The sequence below is a fragment of the Mastomys coucha genome, unplaced genomic scaffold, assembly GCF_008632895.1.
Source record: "Mastomys coucha isolate ucsf_1 unplaced genomic scaffold, UCSF_Mcou_1 pScaffold21, whole genome shotgun sequence".
In the NCBI taxonomy this organism is placed as follows: domain Eukaryota; kingdom Metazoa; phylum Chordata; class Mammalia; order Rodentia; family Muridae; genus Mastomys; species Mastomys coucha.
Window position 1 is genome coordinate 78,019,354 of NW_022196904.1, and position 23,204 is coordinate 78,042,557.

Here is a 23,204-nt window from a genome sequence, read left to right on the forward strand (position 1 = left end):
AAAAGTAGTGGACAAGATAAGAGTGTTTTAGGACAGTCTCTGCCTACTCCCAGAGGTTGTTCAGGAATGGTGCTGTCCCACCATGAACTAGTGTTCCATCTGGAAGGGAAGAGTAAACCATCAGGAGGTGAGAGCTGGCAGTGATTGTGACCCTGTGTTTGTTACGTGAATTTGGGACTGAGAGATGGCTAGTGACTTACTTACACCTTTCATTTCCTAGGTTCATTTATCTGGCTTTCTTGGGTTGTGCCAGTGTGCAACAATGACTGTCTTTGAAAGTATGCCCACCCAGGGTTTCATGCAACTTTATTTCTGCCTGTAGCAGAAATTTTAAAAAATCTGTAACAGATTTTTATTTATATCAAAAATTAAATTTCAAATGAAAATATTTAAAACTACTCATATAAAATGCCCTAAATGCATTTACTTGTTTTCACATTAATGAGAAAATAGCAGCTTTCCTTAAGCATCTTGGGACTGATGATTCATATTACACACACACATACACACACACACACACACACACACACACACACACACACACACACTGAAGATACTGAAGGTGCAAGGCACCTTGATAGTACCCATTTGATTACAGTAAGGTGCATATTTGTTATTACTGCTTATAGACATGGCTGCTACTTTAATGATTCTATAAAAAAAAGAAACACCTCCCTTTACCCCCATCACAGACTGTCTTGTTACCAGACCTAGTCTGGTAGTGGGTACATAGTATCTGGCTCAATGTTACAGAAACATGAAGAAACATTTTCTCTTTGACTGAATTCAACTTACTTCTAGGTGAGAAGAAGAGACAACACTTGCCTTCCTCTGCCTCTTTTCCTAAGTTAAGATAGGGTTTCGCTTTGTAGTCCAGGCTGCCCTTAATCTCTTCACTCTCCTGCCTCCATCTCTGGAGTGCTGGGATTACTAGTACCCACCGTGCCTACCCTATTCCCCTATAAACTCAATAGCACAGTTTCAGGTCCCAGCAAGACCAAGTGAGAAAATGTATTGAGCTTTATCTTTTGTTCCTAAAGACCTAAAAATCTCCATTAAGACACATGCTCAACTCACCTTTGATCTGAGATTATCAGGCAAAAAATAGTGCCTTTTTGTCTTTTCCTTCAAGAACTTGGAGAAATAGATGCCAAGGATAAGGAGCCAAGTCCATTCTTGGGAAGGAACAGGAGAGAAGAGTGAGGCTCGAGGTGTGTGCCTCTGCTCTCCTCTCACGTGGCCAGTACTGAGCACACACCGTGCTTTGACTCTTCATACTAAGCCTTTCCTGGAGTTACCAAATAATCTGAAAAGAGAACTCTTAAAGGTTGCTGAATGATTGAGAAGGGTTTTCCAGGCACTAAGGAAACAGGCCTCAGAAATTAAGTGGCTCATATTAATGAATCTGTATGGTGACTTGAGACAATATAGTTCCATTCAGATCTCGAGACTCTTTGAGCCACGGTGGAAAGGTGACTAAGAAGCACAGGTTGAGTGCCCGCAGCCTGCACCAAGACTTGGACACCCCAACTTCCACAGTCAACTAGAGCAGAAGGTTCTGTTATTTTTTGTACTTGGCCTGATGCTCCTTCTGGTGTGTGTTTGTGTCTTACAGGGGATTTTAGGTCTTCTGGAACAAAAGATTAAGTCCAGTACTTTATCTCACTTAAGGCACACAAGTGCAGACTTACAGGAAAAGAACAAGGTGAGGGGAAGAGAAAGGAGTAAAGAGGGACATGGCAAGACAGGGAGAAGTGAACAGAAACCAACAGCAGTGAAGCAGACACAGAACATATCAGAGGGCCAGAGGACAACCTCAGGTCCAGGATGGATTCTTTCCTTCAGTTAGATGTAACAGGCTTTCTCTCAGTGTCTAGTATCAGCATTCATATCCATTGCAAGTGCACATACGATGCCCTTTCTGTCTTGCTGAAGTCTTAGTACATGCACTATATTGAGACCAAGATGCTGTCCACCTCTGATCTCAGAGTCACTTGTAGTTTAGAGGTTACCTTTAAAAGCACTGAGCCAGACACAGCTTTTAGGAAAAAAGATGACAAGATCAGGGAGTGTGTTCAGAAGTGGATAGCAGAATAGACTATCTGCTATCCTAAAGGATAGAAAAGGTGGTAAGAATCAAAGAGACTCAAGATAACTGCTCAATCTCAAACTTCCCAACCTTTACTTGGGGCGCTTCTACAGTTTTACTAACACATGAAATGATCATTACACGGCTGCTCCAAATGCACTGCTTTTTATTCTACATGAAGACACCGGGAAGACCAAAGGAGTATCATCTGTGATATTCCATTCTGGTAGAAGCTGGCCAAGGACACAATTTCTTCAGAATGTAAGCAAAATGGAAATAAAAACCTGTTTTGATATGGAGAGATCTATTTGTCTTTATTTATGATGACAGGCAGCTGTCAGTCAAGACCTGAATAGTTAGTGGTAGAAAGACACCGATTGTCTTTAGAAACACCAGGTTTTCTTCTTGTTTGCTTGAACAAGTACACTGTCCTCGAGAGTTCAAACTGTATTTTTCAATCTGTCACTGGAGGACGGTGAGCTATCCTTCCGAGCTGTACGTTGACTGTTATATTCTGCTTCATGGTAGTTTCTTATTACATTTTACATAAAATAAAAACACAAGTGTAATTTGTTAAAAATGTATCTCTCACATAAATGCACCTTTTGACCAGCAAGATTTTACTAAACATTTTTAGCACATTCCAATAGGATAAATCATTATCACAGTCTTTTAACGTCAATGAAAAGAATGATTTATGGCTTAAAATAAATTTTTAACCTGATAAGAAAAACACAACAGACATAAAATCTGAGAGGAGAAAATAAGATCCAGGTAGCCAGGCATTCTCAGTGCTTTAATACTTCATTTTCAAAAGTAAACACATTACTAATCATCAGTTCAATTCCAGTGAATAAAAACCTAAGACTGCATCAATTAATCAGTGTTGAAGTCCAAAACCAATGGCTTCAACAGTATTACCACGTAGGCAAGTCCACTCTAGAAAGCTAACCGTAATGCAAAAATCTGAGCAAACTCGAGTGGTTCTGTTCCACGATGGCACTAGAGTCTGTCTCTTTGTAGGGATTCAACTTACCATAACAACCAAGGGTAGTATTACACAGAAAAACAAGTGCTGATGCAATTGAATAAGGGAGATTAAGTATTTTTAATGTCTGGGTTATAATTCCTGTCATAACACAAGTTCTACTGCATAACTTACAATGGCCTGAAACCTTTTTTAGCAACAAAACTATATATTTAAAGTTAATTGCTATATATTACATTAACTGTAGACATCACAACCACTTTAGACTTCTATATTAACTTAGAAAAGTACAACTTTCCTCAGAAAACCCAAGTGATCATATTTCAGTCAGCTGTGCAGGACTGCTTCTATAATCAGCACCAACTATCTGTTGTCCCTTAACTCCAGAGTGAACTGGTTAATGAACAGGAAGCAGGGGAACAGGAATCCAATTAGTGAGAGATGAATTCCCAACAATCACTGCATTTTCACATTTCAGTCATAAAACATCCTGTTTAGGTGAGGCAATAGAGAGGGTACCAACTGTCAAACTGACCCAAAGCTCTTTTGTTCCATAGGATCTTAATCCTTTCTAAAACACCAATGGCATTCAAACTGAGCTACAAGTAGCGTGGTCACTGTGGTGAAAATAAACACAATCTGCCTATAAGAGGTGTGATGATTGGCTTTTAAGTTGTCTGCTTGACAATATTCAAGTGTAACACCCTGTGAACACTGAGACATATTCTTTACAGCAGCACATGTTGGTTTCCGTTTGTTCCTAACCTGCTACTATCATATAAGGTCACTAGGCTGCCAAACAGCCCATCTGGTTGAGAAGAGAGACAGGACTGTCAGCTGAACAAAAGAGTATGGGTACCACCATGACATTGGCCCAAATGGTATGAAACCAATGTTTGTATCCCTGAAATAAGAATGGCCACTTTCTCCACATTGCTCCACAGCAAAGCAGCAAGCCCATGGAGGTTTCTCCCCATCTCCAACACCTCACAGCTATAGAAATCCATTCAAAAGCATAAAAATCACGGACTGAATTCATACACCCGTGATCCTCTGCAAATTCTAAAGTGAAGAAATATTCTTAGTTTTGACCAAGAAGTCTATTGGAATGAACTAAAGATATCTTTTAAAGCAATTTTTAAGTATACTCTTCTTATTATATTTCTACATAGATTATTCAATATTCTTTGTGGACATAATTTAATCAACAATATATCATAATGTCAACACTACATGATCCAGAATGAGATTCTGGCTACAGAGGAAGCTTAATTATTAAGCAACGCCTTTCTAAAAAGCTTCTGTATTTCTGATTGGTATGAAAAGAAAGAAAAAGCATCTCTCATTGACGTAACACTGAGGTTCAGCTTGGGCCCCTTCTGTGTTGAAAATAATTAACTCTTCAGGAGAAAATGGTGAGACACAGTCAATAAGTTACAGTCATCTTCAGGAAAAGTCTATGGGCAACTCCGGTGTGACAACTGTGTATCGTGGGTCTAGTCTGGGGATAAAGTTGTGAAATTCTCTAGATGCACCAGTACCAAATACATCCAGGGCTTTTCGGTTCATGAGTGCAAACCTGTGGAAGAGAACATAGTACAGAAACCAGTAAGATATTCATAAAGAAACCAGTCAATTGCTCTGACTTGGCTTTCAGGAAATGCCAAGTCAGGTTGTGTTGGCAAGACAAAAGCTCTGAAATTCAGTGGTAGTTTCCAATGTTACACAGGCAGCCTGATGACCAAGTGTCACTGTCCAGGATGACCTTTTAAAAGATAATCCCCAGGGCAAAACCACAGCCCTCAATTAGCCCTCAATTTCAAATATACCTAGAGCTCTATACATTAGATGGTTTCAAATATAAAACTTGACTAAACAGTATTTTTCTGGTGAATTAAATCACAGAATACTGAGGAACCAGGGAACCATTTACCACTTACCAACAAAGCAAGGGTGTTTGTTAAGTGTAACTGCTCTCATATCTGAGACCTTAATGTCTCACAGTGAGAATAGAACAATCCAAATATGCAAACAGGTAATGATTAAAGAGCAGACAGCACGAGAGAACTAATCAAACAGAGTAGACATTATTCTCAAGGAGGGGCAAGATGACTCGGTAGGTAAAGGCACTTGTTTCTAAGTCTGACATTACTTCTATCCCTCCCGCACGATGGCAAGAGACCTGACTGACTCCTACAAGCTGTTCTAATAACCTCTGCTGCATCCACACACATGGACACAAGCACAGTAAAAAAGATGCAGTGATTAAACAATATCCCTTATATTAACCATCATCCAACCTAGAGGAAAGCATGTTAAGAACAGTTTTAGTTGGTGCACAGGATATACCTTTTAAGGTCTCACTTTTTAAAACATTTTTTACTTATTTACTTATGTTTGTATGTATGTGTGTGCGTATTTATGTATTTATTTATTTATATTCTAAACGCTGCACTCTTGGTTGCCACTCCCCGAGACAATCTCCTAGTCCCCAGCCCCTTCTCCTCTGAGAGGGTGGCCCCACAGCCAATCTTTGGATGGAGATTGGGGACTCTTACGAAGAGCTGGGGGAAGGATTGTAGGCCTCCCTTCCTATTCACAATCACTTCATTTCTGGAGAAGAAAATAGATTGAAACTGATTCCAAATCACTGGTCAGAACTGATATACCAAAATCCAACAGAGGCCTATTGATGGTCTCTTTGTACCTTCCAGCTACAAGAATAATGTGTCAAATGAACCTTTTTAATATGTGTATTACCCAGTGTCAGGAAATCTCTCATAGCGACACAGAACAGACTATCACATACAGATCATTATTTTATTAAAGAACAAAATAAACTTAAGATTGTGAGAGTAAATATAGTTCCCTATTAACCAGAATTAAAGTCCAACTCATCCGCCTATTTATAGTAGGTCAAACTCTCCAAAAGAACTCAAATAAGGTTAAAGGGTACCCTTGCCCGTCACCGCCTGCAGCCAGCAGAAGACCTGGCCCTGTGGTCATGGAGGAGAGCTGGACCTTGTACAAACTAAGCAAATCTGCCACTGACTTATATTTCTGACTTGAACTTGATATTTTTAAATAAAAAAGAAGAGTTTAAAGACTCATAATAAGATTAAATTCTGATTATCTAATTACTGATAAACTAGCAGTTAGGTGAGCACATTAATCTAGGATATTTAAAGCATCTAAACTATTATAAGGAAAAGGGATCAAATATTTAGTTTTAACTCAAAGTTTTCACTCAGATCTGATTTCTTATTATATTGAACATACTGATTTACATATAAATAACAAATTTACCACTTCCTGAGGGAAGAATATTCCCTCAGGAGACAAAGACATTTATAATATCCTTATATAAGTTATTGTTATAAACACTGAAATCAACTTGGTCACTTACCTGCCCTTGGTGAGCCTTAAAAGGAACTTCCAATAAGATGGTCGCAAGTTCTGAACTTCCATAACAGCCTAAGATTATTCAATTAGATACTTATTTTAGTAAATACCAATACTGCAGTCTTAAGCAATATAGTAGTTCTTATCACTATCTTTATTATTTGTTGCATTTTTAAAACTTCAGTGATGAAAAATTGCTTTTATCTTTAAGTCACTCTCAAGAATCTATTAACATGCTTTCAAGTAGACATGTTGCTTCTGAGATGATAATCAGTGAATAGCCATCTTTATCAGGAAGTATGAGTGCCCATTAGAGAGCTGATAATTTGACTTTCCTGAGCTTCAAGGTGATACCATCATTGTGGGGAAAAGCAAGTAAAAGCTCTCATTATGCCCAAGCTCATCAATGGCCTTTAAGACAGAGACATAAAAAAAAAAAATGATAATACAAAACACAGAGAGACCAGACTCGCTTATCCTTCTCTTTCCTGAGGAATGCTGGAGTGTCTAAGAGGGCATCCATGTATATTCTTAAGATAGCTTTTCTCCAGGAAGGATTACATCAGGGTGCTCTCCCTGCAATGCAGGGCTATGAATTCACTCATCTTTGTATTCCATTTAGACATAAATATTGGTCTGTTATTTAAGCAAGGCCTGGCCCATTAACATGTTCAGTGCTTTGAGACATGCAAGGTCTTCTGCTAAGAAAACAAACCATTAAGAAGGAAACATGTCCCTCAACAGAGAAGTGGATACAGAAATTGTGGTACATCTACACAATGGAGTACTACTCAGCTATTAAAAACAATGAATTTATGAAATTCTTAGGGAAATGGATGGATCTGGAGAATAGTATCCTGATTGAGGCAACCCAATCACAAAAGAACACACATGGTATGCACTCTCTGATAAGTGGTTATTAGCCCAGAAGTTTGGAATACAGGAAGATCAACCCACAAACCACAAGAAACTCAAGAAGAAGGAAGACCAAAAAGTAGACATTTCATTCCTTCTTAAAAGAGGGAACCAAATACCCACGGAAGGAGTTGCAGAGATTAACTATGGAGCAGAGACTGAAGGAAGGGCAAGCCAGCCTAAATATAGCTATCTCCTGAGAGGCACTGACAGTACCTGACTAACACAGATGTAGAGGCTCACAGCCTCCCATTGAAGTGAGTACAGGGTCCCCAGTGAAGGAATTAGAGAAAGGACCTATGGAGCTGAGGAGTTTGCAGCCCCTTAGGACGAACAACAATATGAACTAACTAGTACCCTCAGAGCTCCCAGGGTCTCAATCACCAACCAAAGACTGCACATGGTGGGTCTGATTGTTCTGGCAGCATGTGTATAGTAGAGGATTGCAAATTCGATCATCAATAGGAGGAGAGGACCTTGGCCCTGTGAAGGGGAATGTGCCCTAGTGTACGGGAATGCCAGGGCCAATAAGTGGGAGAGGGTGGGGTGGCAGGCATGGAGAGGGGGGAGGCAAAAGGGGTTTGTTCTTGTTGTTTTTGTTTGTTTGTTTGATTTTTGGAGTGGAAACTGGGAAAGGAGAAATTTACATATAAATAAAGAAAATATCTAAAAAAAAAAAAGAAGGAACCATGACAAACAAAGGTGTTGCTAGACTTTGATTTCCCATCACCACTGGCTTAATGTAAAGCAGAAATAGAAACTTCTGTCTTCTCAAGAGCTGTACTTACTGCATGGAAACAAATGGCTGTAGAGATGGAATAGATGATAGTATCTGCTTGAGGAAAATAGGGAACCTTTCCAGCCTCAATGCCCTTGAAATACATCGTCTGAAAATCAAGCATAATGCAAGAATTAGATTGTACTGAAAAACTGAGCAGTATTAAAAACAGAACTCAGTACTGAATTCTGCAAGTACATTTTCTGCCTTTCTGATTCCTTTTAACTCCTCTGAAGCTCAATCAGTCACATCCTCTATGATAGTGCTCTGAGTTAGCCTTTCCTGTCCTCCTTCCTTCACGCCAAACACTAGTTTTGAGCAGTGATGCCTTTGTGTGTGAAACCGAACAGTTCTTCATTTCTGTTGCATTGATGTCATTTATTCTTGGAGGCTTTTGTAAATGCTTAAGTGCTTTTTTCCTTGTATTAGACTTGTTCATTCCTGATGTGAACTATGATGAGCACAGTGTTAGGAGCAAGGAATTTAGAAGTGAATAAAATATAAGCCTAGTAGACATGTGCCCCGACTCTGGTCAGAGCTGTGAGAGAGGCATATGATATTTATATAAATGTAAACTATGTATTATGTATTATGTATTGTTTGGCTATCCCAGTGAACAAAGGGAATATGACCAAGGAGAACTTTGACAAAGATTTGGAATGTTTCTCAACGTATCACATTTCTAAACTCAAAATTGTCATGGAACAATATATTTATGATACAATAAAACTAACTAGTAAATTAAATGAGAAAAAAAACAGAATTGAACCAAATTTTTATTGAGATTCAAAAAGCAAAACATTAGTGTCTCAAGTTGCTCTCAAAGTTCACTACTATTGTGCTCTCAGTTAATACACTAGCTTGTCACAGGATGGCAGTAAACCAGCAGGATGAATACACTTTAACATACACAAGACGAACAGCTATGTCAGAAGAGACATGGCACAACATACACACGTACACATGGACATGCACACACAGTCGCAAGCACACACACACAAACACACACACACAAACATGAGCACGTGTGATCGCACACACATACAAGCAAAGCAGGAGACACAGAACAGGTATTGGCTATACATTCAGAACAGGGGAAACTCATGGCAGCAGGTTTCTGACATACAGAAAGCTAAGGGAGGACTGGAAAGCATGTGGAAAGGAAGCTAAAAGTCTGGAGTTCTCACTGGATGGAAGCTTCAAGAAGGAGTGGGCAGTCCACCAAGGACAGCAGCAGATGGAACCCACAGCCCTCTCATCCTCTGGTGCTCTTCTGCAGCTATCACATTTGCTACGTAAATTTATCTCGTTAAAATTTAATCCTCAGGGGCTGGAGAGATGGCTCAGTGGTTAAGAGCAATGACTGCTCTTCCAAAGGTCCTGAGTTCAATTCCTGGCAACCACATGATGGCCCACAACCATCTGTAATGGAATCGGATGCCCTCTTTTCGTGTGTCTGAAGACAACTACAGTGTACTCATGTACATAAAATAAATAAATAAATCTTAAAGAAAATTATTCCCCCAAAATAATTTTCTAATTTCACATTAAAAAAAAATAAGACACTCAACTGCTATAATACTCAAAGAGAAAAAGAAACAGAAAAAAATGACAGGAAAATACATTATATATTATCAATCAGAAATACATAATGAGAAAGAAATATATAGGAAGGAGTGTGCATCAGCAATTGGGATATAGAAAACCTGTAGAGTACATACAGAGTATTAAACGGAAGTTATCTTATAATATTCAATAGTTGTGTGTGCCTAAATATCACACTAAACATATGTACTGAACCAAATTCTAAGTTAATGAAGGACAGAAGCCCTACTGTATCCATGCTTGCTGGCACCTACTATAGTAATGGGAACACAGAACACATTTTATTCATAAGTTCCAAGAAAAAAATTATACATGCCTGCCAAAGTTTGAGTCTAAAATATCCCTCAAAGATTCAAATATTAACAGACTGTCCACAGAGTGCTGTCACTGAGAAGAAGCTTCTGCAGCCGGCCCACTCCGTGTGGAGACCTCGGGTTACTGAAGGCATTCACTCCGAGTGGAGACCTCAGGTTACTGAAGGCATTCACTCCGTGCGGAGACCTCGGGTTACTGAAGGCATTCACTCCGTGTGAAGACCTCGGGTTACTGAAGGCATTCACTCCGTGTGGAGACCTTGGGTTACTGAAGGCATTCACTCCGTGTGGAGACCTCGAGTTACTGAAGGCACTCCTTGGAAGAGGACACTAGGAAACTTCTCCTCCCTTCTCCTTCAGTTCATTCCCAGCTGTAAAGTAAGAAGCTGTGCTCCAGGGCTGGAGAGATGGCTCAGCGGTTAAGAGCACTGAGTGAGTTCAGTTCACAGCAACCACACGGTGGCTCACAACCATCTGTAATGGGATCCAATGCCCTTCTCTGGTGTGTCTGAAGTCAGCAACAGTGAACTCACATACATAAAATAAATAAGAAGCTGTGCTCTACCAACTCCCCACATGACATACAGCCAAAGGAATAGCTGGTTAGAATAGACTGAAGCCTACCATCCATGAACCAGAATAACCTTTCTCTCTTCAAATATTATCTACCTCACACATATGCCATAGCAATGGAAAACTGACAATACAGTGGGTTTTCCTGTCAATTCACTACACAGTAGTATAGCACCGTATAGCATTTTAACAAAAAATTAACTTCAACCATGGAAAAATGGTTACTGTACACCATTTAAATTAATTTCACGAACCATGTCAGATGATTAATGCTTTCAATTGTCATTAAAGTGTCTCCAGCACTCTGGCCAGGACAGTTTGTTTTGCTAGAAGCATCTAGAAACTGGATGAGACAAGAAGAGAGAAGCATTCCACTGCTTGGCTGACATCTCAACACTAGTTCCATCTGATGTCAATGGATTTATTTGGCCTTGAGCTGCCGACCTCCTGCCTCTACCTCCTGGTGCTGGGATCCATGCTTGTGCCTCTGCAGCACTCTGAAACTCAATGGACTAGTGACAAGCACCTGACACCTGGAGCAAGAGGCGCAAAAGGAGCCTTGAGTTGGCCTATCAATGCTCGAAGCTAATAAAAAGACAAGCAGACACTTCGGAACATGATGCAATGGGATATTCACACACCTGGCACTCCCCTACCCTACCCACTCCTGGGAAAATAGAGGTTAAATGTAAGCTTTTGAATCTAGTTAATGGTTCACAGGAAAGACAGGAGTTAAACATCAAAGAAAGGAAGCAGAGAGGAGGGGGAGAACGCCTAACGGAGGAGGAGGAAAAGGGGGTAATTACACAAATTAAGAGAGCCTTTGAATAGCCCAAAGGGACTGTAAAAACATGGAAGATATTCAGGGAAGATGAAAACTAACCACTCATGGGCTTTTTAAATAATAAAAAAATAGTATTGTGGCCATACTTTGGCAGTACTATTGATTTTCTTTTGAGAAGCATTTCTCCTGAGTTTGTATAGGTGCAAAGACACAATATGGTATGCAAGACACTGTCTAGGTGCTGATGTGTGCTCATATGCATGGTGGACTCCGAGGACTGCTTACACTATGTTTTTCTGTGTAAAGGAAAATAAACATAAGTGAGGAGCTGACTGTCAGGACTTGGCTGGAACCAGAGTAGCAGTCATTCTTGCAACTGAAGCACTACATATCACCTGCAAACGCTGTGTGCTTAGAACTTCCCAGTCATAAGATCCATGCTTACCTCCACCAGCTTAGAAGCTAGGTACATGGAAATTGTTGTGCTTTTATAAAACATCATCGATACACCTGCCAAAAACCCTGAAATGACAAGGAAAAACTGATCAGATTGCAAATGATCTCATAGTTAAGTCATCAGAAATGTTAATTCTCTTAAGTAGGAAAAATTGTGCTTTCGCTTTGCCTTTAGAGAAAACCCACAAGAACAGTAACATGTCCCATGACACTAGAGTAGAGTAAGACATTGTTAATCCATATTTGAAAAGTAGAACTAATGATCTTCAGGGTAGAGAACAAATAGCATGAGTTACTTTTAACAAGAAACCCTAACTTAAAGAGCTGTAGTGGTCTTGCCCAACACTACTTTTAAACATAACTGTAAAAGCCATTGGTATCAGTTCTTTCTTCAAAGGGGATACTCTCTCGTCTATTTTCACAACAGCTCAAATTATTTTCAGTGTGGTTACTATACTACTGTGCATAGCATCACCTTTGCTATACATGTGCAAAACTAGGGGCTGGAGCTGGAATCCTAGAGACTGAACTAATTTAAGTAGTACATACATTTCACTCTAGAAAACAATCATTTTTACTTTTATAAAATAATTGAGTGCATTCTAACAATTTAAATATTTTCCAGTGGTAAAAATGGATTTTTAAAGAATTCTAACGGGACTTCATGTTAATAACTTTTATATAATTGTCTAAACAAGTCTTTGGGTACTTATATGACACATCCTCTAAGATTTCTGGCAATAATGACAATCTGAATTATTACACTGCCAACTCAGAATGCCAGACAGCAAGAGTGCCCTGACCCATGTAACTTCCCACAATGGTGGGTGCGTCAGCAGGGACGTGATGCAGGAAGAAATAAAACCTGGTTGGCTTTACAGGCTTGTCCCTCATCCCACCACCAATGCTACAACAATGGACATTCTTTTGATTACTAACTTACCAGCCACAATAGCATGCAGCTCATCATCCAGGTTCCTGATCCAGCGGAGGAAACAACTTGTGCCCTGTATTAGGGAGGAAACAAAATGAGCTTGGTTACATTATTTCTGAGGAGAAAAAAAATGCATGAGAACAAAAACTGCACTGAGTGATTCTCTCAGCAACCGGATCCTGTGTGAGACAAGCTAGACCCCTGATGGGAAGTCAACTTGCAGCCCTGGATACACTTACGAAGATCACATGTCACACTGTGTGCAGCTTTTCAAAAGCCTGCCCATGAATGTACCTCTAAAGACAGGGCCTGGAGGTAAGAGTCATTTCCATCTTAACAAAGCAAAGGAGCTGGAGAAATTACTCATCTGTCAAGTCAGGACACTGGACCCCAGATGCTGGTTCTCAGCAGTGGCAATGAAAGAGACAATTCACCTGCAGCAGACTATGAGGAAGGTCATTATACCTCAGCCAAAAGGTGATGCTAGGTAAAAGCTCAGCTCTATAAAAAGAAACAAAGAGTGCTGGAAAATGGAGAAAATGGGTAAATTTGGAAGTCATATGTCTCTTATCTTCAGTTAGCCAAAGCAAGAGTTAACAAATTATAGCTTTTTAGCTAAAAATGGCCACCAGGTGGCTTCCTACAGCTTGGAAGGTAACCCTCGCTTTGGTTTATTTCTGTGTTTGGGTTCTGTTTGACAAAAGGCCTGGTTATGTTGCCAGAGTTTTCTAGAACTTCTAAGTTCAATCAATCTTTCTGCCTCAGTCTCCAGAGTAGCTGTAACTAGAAGCATGTGTTATCGTGCCAGTCTTTAAAGTTCTTTAAAATAATAATAATAATAGTAATAATAATAATAATAATAATAATAATAATAATAATAATACAATTTTACATGGATAAAAATAAATATAAAAATTTTTACAAATTTTTTTAATATAAAAGTTCTATGAAATTGTACCTATGATATGGTAAGTTTACTGGAACACAACCATACTCACATGAACACCTTGTCTACAACTGTCCTCTCACCACAAAAATAGAACTGAGTAGCTGTGACAGAAAATCATAGAAGTCCAGAGATTGAAATCCCCACTCTCTGGTTTTCTAAAGAACAAGATGACTATAAAGCAAAATATAAACAATGTGCTGTAGAGTTTTAAGCTTTTAAAGATAAATAGACAGCACAAAGGCTAAAAAGGAATCCAGATATCCCTCAACAGAGGAATGGATACAGAAAATGTGGTAAATTTACACAATGGAGTACTACTCAGCTATTAAAAACAATGAATTTATGAAATTCTTAGGCAAATGGATGGAACTAGAACATATCATCCTGAGTGAGGTAACCCAGTCACAAAGGAACACACATGGTATGCACTCACTGATAAGTGGATATTAACCCAGAGGCTCGGAATACCTGAGATACAATTCACAGACCACATGAAGCTCAAGAAGAAGGAAGACTAAAGTGTGGATACTTAGGTCCTTCTTAGAAGGGGGAACAAAATATCCATGGGAGGAGATACAGAGACAAAGTGTGGAGCAGAGACTGAAGGAAAAGTCATCCAGAGACTGCCCCACCTAGGGATCCATTCCACATACAGTCACCGAACCCAGACACTATTGTGGATGCCAACAAGTGCTTGCTGAAAGGAGCCTGATATAGCTGTCTCCTGAGATGCTCTGCCAGTGCCTGACTAATACAGAAGTAGATGCTCACAGCCAACTAAGCTAGAAAAAGGACCCAAGGAGCTGAAGGGGTTTGCAGCCCCATAGGAGGAACAACACTATGAGCCAACCAGTACCCTCAGAGCTCCTAGGGACTAAATCACCAACCAAAGAGTACACATGGAGGGACCCATGGCTCTAGCCACATATGTAGCAGAGGATGGCCTTGTTGGACATCAATGGAAGGAAGCCTTGATCCTGTGAGGGCTTGATGCCCCTAGGGGAATGCCAGGACCAAGAAACGAGAGTGGGTGGGTTGGTCAGCAAGGGGAGTGGATAGGGGGTTTTCGGAGTGGAAACCAGTAAAGGGGATAACATCTGAAATATAAATAAAGAAAATATCTTAAAAAAAAAGAATTATAAAGACTTAGATAGACTATACTATACACAGCTGAAATGTAAAGAGTCTAGACACTACAATTAAATCATGGTGTTTCACTGCACAATCCTAATACTTGTGAGACTGATTCAGGGTGATTTGGTGAGATTTAAGGCCAGTTTGGACTACATAAGATCTTATCTCAATGTGGGAGGGAACCAATTATATACAGTCTGAAAGAAACCCAATTTTAAAGATGAAAATCAAAAACATTCATAAATTAACAGTTTATCACTTAGAATCTGAATTTAAATACACAGACTAAAATTTAGATAGCAAAACACTTCAGTGTATTGAGTAACACATTAGTGTCTCCACTAAACTGTAGGCCATGAGTCAACATTGCAATGTTCTGTGTCAAGGATGATCTCTACACATTTGTTGAGGGGCTTGCTGACATATCAAGTATTTATAGGACATACTACAAGCAACGGTAGGATAATTGATGAGGACTCACTGCTTTAGACAGCATGACAGAAACTGAGTGAAAAGGGTAACAACCTGTCGCTCATGGGTCACAAGAGAAGACCATTACAGTGTTGGCCAAATCCTGCCAGCTGCTAGAAAGCTCAAAATGTATTCTAAAATGAGGAACTAAATTGTGATGTATTTTAAAAAACTGGAATATTGGGGGAGGTGGGGAAAAAGAAAACTGGAATATTATTAGATTTTATTTAGTAAATACACATTTTCTTAGAATGTCTATATACTGAAAACTAAAGAAAATATGTCTCTGAAAAAAATATATATATAAATAAATGCAACATGGGTATAACGTCAAGCATATTAAGTAAAATTCTAAACAAACTTCTCCCACCTGAATTCACAATATATTGTACATACTCGGTGATGTCAAGATAGGTAGAAATATTCTAGAAAGCTCCAGCAGTAAGACAAGAGCTGAATCAGAGCACACCTCATTCTAACAATGGCCATGCCATTCATTTCTCTTTGTAAGTATTGTATTTATGTGTACACTTTATGTGTATGACTTTTGCCTAAATGTGTGGATGCATGTGTGTGTATGTCACATATGTGTGTGCCTGGGGACCATGAAGGGCAGAAAAGGGCACCAGATCTCCTGTAAATGAAGGTACAGCAGGTTGTGACCCAGCAAATGCTCTAACTGCAGAGCAGTTTCTCCACCCGGCCTTACTTCTCCCTTTCTTCTTTTATGGATAAGCTTACCTTGTATATACTAACAAAAGATCCGAGAAAAGCACCCAGCTGGAAGTTTTCCTTGTTGTAGAAGAGAGAGAGGAGCCGGGATGGTTCTGTAAACAGATGCCTAAATGCAGAGGGGATCCGGAGACAGCACTGGATCAAGTAGCCCACGCTGAACATTCTGATGAAGCCCTAGAAGCAAGTTCACTTCTTTACCTTCTTTTGACAATAACCACAAGGTTTTAGAAATACAAGCATGGAAATTCTAAAAAAGCAGTTGACAAAGTCACCTTCTGTGGGAAATTTCAATAGGAGACTGTCTGACCATCAGTATAAGCATTGCTTTTTTTTTTTTAATTGAAAGATAATTTCACTGTTCAGAGCTCTGTTATTATATATAATATATGTATATATAATATATTATAATATATATTTTATAGTGTATAATTATATATAACAATATATAATAGACTATAAAATATATATGGATGTGTATATATGTGTGTATATGTATGTATATACAGAAAATGTATATATGTATAAACATACACACACACACACACATACACACACACACATATGAATATAAATAACCAAGTTAAAGGAATTTCCTAGGAGATGGGCACTCTATCTAGGTAACTGCATGAAGCTAAACTGAGGAGTGGGTGCTTTGCATTGAAGTGAACTGAGCTTGAAGATGCTCAACACTGCCTTCTCATCCTCCTTGACTCAGCCTCATGGCAATGGGGAAAGAGCTGGGACCTTGGCCTGCATGCTAAGTTCCAAAAAGTCAGGCTTGTATTTTCTAATTACAATTTTCTTTTCTAGAAAAATAAAGAACTGAATTGCTACAAGAAAGTATGGATTGATTTTCCAAAAACCTGGTGAAATCACGAACATGAAATAGGTCAGTCATTTGTGAATTCCCATGAGTTTGCCTCACTGGAATTGCCAGTAATTTTTCAATACTACAACTGTCCTTTTATCTCCATGACATTATGCTAGTGACTCACGAAGAGCAAACAGACTAATTTTTTCATCCAGTTTTCAAAAGATAAAATCAATACGTTTCTGAAAATCATTTATTACGTCTTCATGTACTCAGGCAATATTTGCTGGCTATGTACTATATAGTGGGATTACAAGGCTGTGGGGGCATGGCAGGCAAGACCAAGTTCTTGCCTTTGTGAAGCTTTACAATCTTATTTGGAAAGAGAAACCAAATAAGGAAAGTAATATAACAATTACAAATCACAACATGTTACGAAGGACGGAACTGGCCACTGGAGAAACTTGAATTCGATTAGATAGTAGAGAAAAACTACTGACGGTGTGACATTTAAGTTGATCCAAAAGAGATGCTATCATGAAAAGGCCACCAAGTTGGAGAATACACAGAGCCAATACAGCAGTGGGCAGGAACAGGATCCTAATAAGACAGCTGAGAGCAGAGTGGACTGAGAAGAATGTAATTACTGTGAACATCTACTCAGGGTTGCAGCCTAATATGGTGTAATCAAAGCTCCACCACAATGAGATACACCTTGTCAAAGCTTCCGGATTCTAGCCTTTAATCCCAGGACTCAGGAAGCAGAGGCAAGCATATCTCTGTGAGCTCAAAATACATAGTATTTGGACAGCCAGAGCTACACAGATAACCCAAAAACAAGCAAAAGAGACTTCCAAGTATTTCATAGTGTAAACCTCTCTCCCATGTGTCTCCAGATAGTTTAACATTTCACAAACTGCTAAGTCCTTAGCACTGAACACACTTCAAAGAGTCACTAGGTTTCTGACTGCTTGTCAATTCTTGGTCTTTTTTTTTTCCCTAGAAAATACTCAGTATCGTGTCCCCACACCCTGCCTGAACTCTCTCCTTGAGTGCACTCAGTACATGTCAGACAGAATCTCCCTCTTTATGAGCCAGCAGAGTCTGCTTTATTTGCTAGTGCCACTTTGAAAATGAGGCAGGAAATCAAATCTGGACACTGCACAAGGAAAATGTCTTTTACTGTTGTTAACCCTAGCCATGGCTCTGAAGATTCTGAGGTGAGTACGAAGACTGGCAAATGTCATTATCAACACTGAGCCTTGGTACATTCCGCTTTTTTTTTAAAAAAAGATTTACTTACTTATTTACTTATTTATTTATTTGTTTGTTTATTTATTCATTTATTTTATGTATGAGTACACACTATAGCTGTACAGATAGCTGTGAGCCTTCATCTGGTTGTTGGGAATTGACTTTCTAGGACCTCTGCTCATTCCAGTTGGCCCCACTCGCTCAGTCCATGCTTGCTCCGGCCCAAAGATTTATTTATTATTATAAATAAGTATACATTAGCTGTCTTCAGACACACCAGAAGAGGGCATCAGATCCCATTACGGGTGGTTGTGAGCCACTATGTGGTTGTTAGGACTTGAACTCATATGACCTTCGGAAGAGCAGTTGGTGTTCTTAACTGCTGAGCCATCTCACCATCCCCAGCATTCCACTTATAAGTACTGATGTGAGACAGTACCTAAGTTCTCCATAACCATGCAGAGTACTGCACATATGAGGTTTGTATGACTTGGTCAACTAATCTCCCTCCACCCAAAAAAAAAGAAAAATGAAAAGGAAATCAGATCTTGTAAGAAATAAGTAACTTCTTTTTTTTCTTTGGTTTTTCGAGACAGGGTTTCTCTGTGTAGCCCTGGCTGTCCTGGATCTCACTCTGTAGACCAGGCTGGCCTTGAATTCAGAAATCCGCCTGCCTCTGCCTCCCAAGTGCTGGGATTAAAGGCGTGCGCCACCACCGCCCGGCATAAGTAACTTCTTAAAAACATTGGGACTGTGAGCACCATTCAAAACTGAGGGACCTGCAGCAGATGGTGCCGCCTGCCCCAGAGAGTCTTTCTAGAGCAAGTGATGAGAGACAAGTCAGGAGGCAAGAAGTGTAGCTTTGCAAAATTACCCATGTGCCCTAGAAAATAGGGAATCTGTGTGAATGGACACAGTTAACTCCCTCATCTACAGGCATGCTCTATCTAGTATCCTGAGTCAAATACAAATTAAATGACAGCAGAATGAATGTGGACTTTTCTATTTACTTAGAAGTTACTACAGAAACATTACTTGGGTATAAAGCAGCGACTGTTGACAAAAATCAGGCAGCCGCCTCTATAGACTCACTTTAATGCAGTAGGAGATGCAGTTGTCTTCATAATGCTTGCAGCATCTGTGCCTTGGTCCATGCTTGCATCTGAAATCAGACCAGAGAGACAACACTAATTATAATTAAAGTATGTATGCATTGCTGGGTGTGCCTGCGCATGCATGTATGTACGTTGTGCATGAGTGTGTTGCAAACCTATTTAAAATTTCTCACCAGTAAAAGAGAAAGATCCCACTTTACCCCCTAAATGGTTACAGCTTTTTTTATAACCTACAGAAGCAGAGCTAAGAGAGTATTGTTTTGATTTTGTCACTAACACCTTGTACAAAACATGTGATCGCAGTTCAGATGACAGACTGTGGAATAGGAAGACGATACTGGCAATTATTTGTGACTGAATATGAAAAATATGGCTACACTGTCTACTATATACTCCACCAAATTTTAGGAGCTTTAAATCTCTTGTTACAGAGTATGATGATCATAAATCATCCGTGAAGTCAGTACTTAAACAAAATCATAATGAGAATGTGTTCAGGTTATAGGAATTTATACTTAATTATATTTGAGAGGAAACATCTGGAAAAGAAACCTGATAAAGTGTCAGAATTCAAAATTCAGTTATTAAAATAAATATGGAAATAGGAATCATGTGGGAACTCAAAGATTATTTGTGACTTAACTGTAAACCACTTATAGTCTGGAGTTTTATATAAACATTTCTGCCAGGACTACTGTTCATGTGGGACCCCAACTCTCTGACCCCTCACTCACCCTCAGCATAAAAATGTAAGTCAACGAACATGCAGCTCAATAGTACTCATTTTCTTTGAAGGGCTCAAGTTCCAAAGCCAGCAGTCACTTCTTCCAGGCTAGTTAACTGCTTCTGCGGAGGGAGCACCAAACTTTTCCCTGGGTACAAGAGCAGCTTGTGGAGCAATGTTCTGGCTCTGTACTTCTCCAAACCTGTGCTAACTCTTTAGCAAGACCTCTCAGAAACCAACTTTTTTGCACTGCAGCTGGATTACACAGGAAGCTTCTCCTGGCCAAACACGATGGCACCAGCTCATCCTGACCCAGCCTTATGTCATGGGAATGATATGCCATATCTGGCCATGTAGAAGTGCTGAGGAATTAAAACTAGAAGCTTGAACAGAGGTGAGTTACAGAAGTTGGCCTGCCTTGTGCAAACTATTTCTCTTCTACAGGTCAGGTTTACTACCAGCAAAGTACTGATGTCATCAGTACTGTCATGTGAGCTTTCCTTGGTCACCCAGAGTGGATTCCAGTGTCCTAGAATGCTACTTCTCAAATAGTTTTACCTGAGTGGATTGAGTGCAGCTACCTGGGCAAGGCCCGCCATGACTGAACCAGCGCTGGCCCTCATGAGCCACGCATCGTCATTCTCTCATGTTTTCCTCTTACTATATTCAGTTACTTCTGTTAAGGGGAACTACACTGTTCTTCACTCAGGTAACCCAAACCTGTTTTCACACCTGCTTGAGTTCACTGTCACACCTGTTTCTGCCTTTACAGCTTCTTTGCCCCCACCTTCTGTTTGCAATATAGACTAATATGAAAACAAATGAACAAAAAAATGAATTTGGCCAAATGTGATTATCACCTATGCCTACACAGTCCAACAGGCAATTCTACAAGTGCCAACGCCAGGTTATGACTAGATTTTGTGAAGAATGGTATTTTATCCATTTTTCCAGAGACACAGAGTTGGTAGAGGCAAATGGTAGTAGAAAGCAGGCAGGCCTTCTATTTTAACTAAGAAATTAAACTGTATTCATATTTAAACATGTTTTTTTTTTCCCTGTGGGGCAAGGATGACTAACGCCATGGTCTGTCCTTCAGGTTTATCGTAGGGAAGGAATGAATTCCCACACTTCCTACACATGACCCCATTCTTCTCAATGCTGCCTATTCATTCTGTTCTAACATCACTGCCATGACTGCTTTACAGGCTGATGGCATAACTTCAAACCATTACATTTAGTTTATTAGATGTCTATGGTAACATAAAAATGAATATTCAGAATGTAAAGATTTATTTTTCTGTGTAATATACAAATAAATACTTCATCCCAGAGCCCAATGTATTGTCACTGCTGGAAATACCCTTTACTTGAAGCTTGCCCTTACTCCTGTGTCATCTTGGTTCGCCCAGCAACTGTTCTCTTTCCCACAGCCTGCACAGCCAATGAGCATGCGCCAATGTCTCCAGACTCCTCTCTTTATAGCCTCCTTAACTCTGCCCAGAGGGAAGAGAAAATGGTTCCAATTCCACGAACTCTATTTTAAAGGCATGTAATGATGCAGCACCCAATGAGAAAGAATGAGCAACATCCCCTTGCCAGCCTGTGCATTCTATAAACTCTGGCTATAGTCATTGATTTCCCGAAGAGAAAAAAAGAGGCCTCACCATGCACAGTGACCACCAGACAGGGATAAGTGAAACATGGGACAGAGCACTCACATGGAATCCACCAGGGTCCGAACCATAGCAATTATACTCCTCGCTCTCGGCGTTCCCTTGTGCCTCTCTCTCTTCTGTTCCACTTTCGCATATGCTGTCTCTGGTGAGTAAGAGTGCGTGGGAATTTCTTCCTTCCCAACGATAAACCTGAAGGACAGAGCATGGTGTTAGTCATCTTTGCCCCACAGGAAAAAATAATGTTTAAATATAAATGCAGTTTAATTTCTTAGTTAAAAAGAGTTATTTTCACAACTTATGTAAAATAATATTCTCTAAAAAGATTATTCTATAATCTTGACATGATGATATTTTTAAATCAAATTAACCAACTACAATATACTACAGGACATCTATGGGGAAATCTTAACCTACGATATTTTTAAAGTCATTAATATGGTTTAAATTTTTCAAGAGAATCAAGTTAGTCTGGATCCACAGGTCAATCATAATTATAATTTCTCATAATCAATCATAATATAGATTCTCATCCAGAGTGAAACTAAGTTTATACCAGATTGCTGTTAGGCCCAAACATTTGGGATTTGTGCCCCCAAGCCCCAAAATGATGGGGCTCAGCTGGGGCTAGATTCTGATCACATAAATGGAGATTGCTAGTAGACAAACAAAAGTGAACAGGGGGCATTCCTCAGATCCTTGTGAAGCAATGACTGCTGTCTGTCAGGAAGAGTGACTACTTCCCTTATCCACCCTGCACTCCAGCAATGGGCATCCAGCTCCCTATCAGTACTAACCTGTAACACATCTCCAGGTCCTGGCTCTCCTGACCACACACTTTCCCTACTGCTACTCTAAACTGCCAGGCTGTTTCTGCTTACAAACTCCCACTGACAGCTACCTGCTCCTTTTAAAGCAAGGCTTTCCCACCTTATGCTACTTGCTCTACATCCCAGGAGATAGCCATCTCAGCACTGAAATTCCCCAAATAAGCCTTCCTTTCGCTTACAAAGTAATCGGATTCCGTGGTTTCACTGAGCCCTTGCTTACAAGGCATTTTTACTGATAAGCAGTGGCATTAGGTAAAGTCACTTGCACATGAAAGGATTTTTGGGTCCCTACTAAAACAGTGGTAACTACAAAACAGAAACATCCAAAAATACCTATCCTCATATTTCCTTAGAAATTTTAAACTCCATTATTGCTATTATGATGTCAATCTATTTATTTTTCTTTGGAAAAATCAAACACATATAGGAGATGGCCATTTGTCACAACAACACAATTGAAAATGTTCCTACCTTCAGGTAACACTGGGAAAGGGAGCTGTCTTAGAAGTTTCACAGCTATTTCTAACTACACCATAAAAGTCATTGCTGATACCAAGAACAGCTGAACTTTCCGAAGGAAACCCCACCTTCTGAAGCTTCAGAAAGTCTATCCATATCTAGTGTATCAACTCAAAGAGAGAGATCAATAATTCTTCACCAATATTCC

General features: G+C 39.6%; 1 protein-coding gene across 3 annotated transcripts in view; it reads right to left on the minus strand.

The window, feature by feature from the left end:
* Positions 1 to 2,384: 2,384 nt before the first annotated feature.
* The window catches only part of Tmem135 (transmembrane protein 135), a 254,888-nt gene continuing 234,068 nt past the window's right edge, over positions 2,385 to 23,204 (minus strand). For all 3 annotated transcript variants that reach the window (XM_031387279.1, XM_031387278.1, XM_031387277.1), the window contains 8 exons: positions 21,753 to 21,899; positions 19,285 to 19,354; positions 16,134 to 16,301; positions 12,848 to 12,911; positions 11,894 to 11,970; positions 8,183 to 8,281; positions 6,484 to 6,551; positions 2,385 to 4,656 (listed from right to left, as the gene is read on the minus strand). In XM_031387279.1, coding sequence (XP_031243139.1) covers positions 4,524 to 4,656; positions 6,484 to 6,551; positions 8,183 to 8,281; positions 11,894 to 11,970; positions 12,848 to 12,911; positions 16,134 to 16,301; positions 19,285 to 19,354; positions 21,753 to 21,899 — 826 coding nt within the window. In that variant the 3' untranslated portion in view covers positions 2,385 to 4,523. The remainder of the gene's footprint in view (positions 4,657 to 6,483; positions 6,552 to 8,182; positions 8,282 to 11,893; positions 11,971 to 12,847; positions 12,912 to 16,133; positions 16,302 to 19,284; positions 19,355 to 21,752; positions 21,900 to 23,204) is intronic.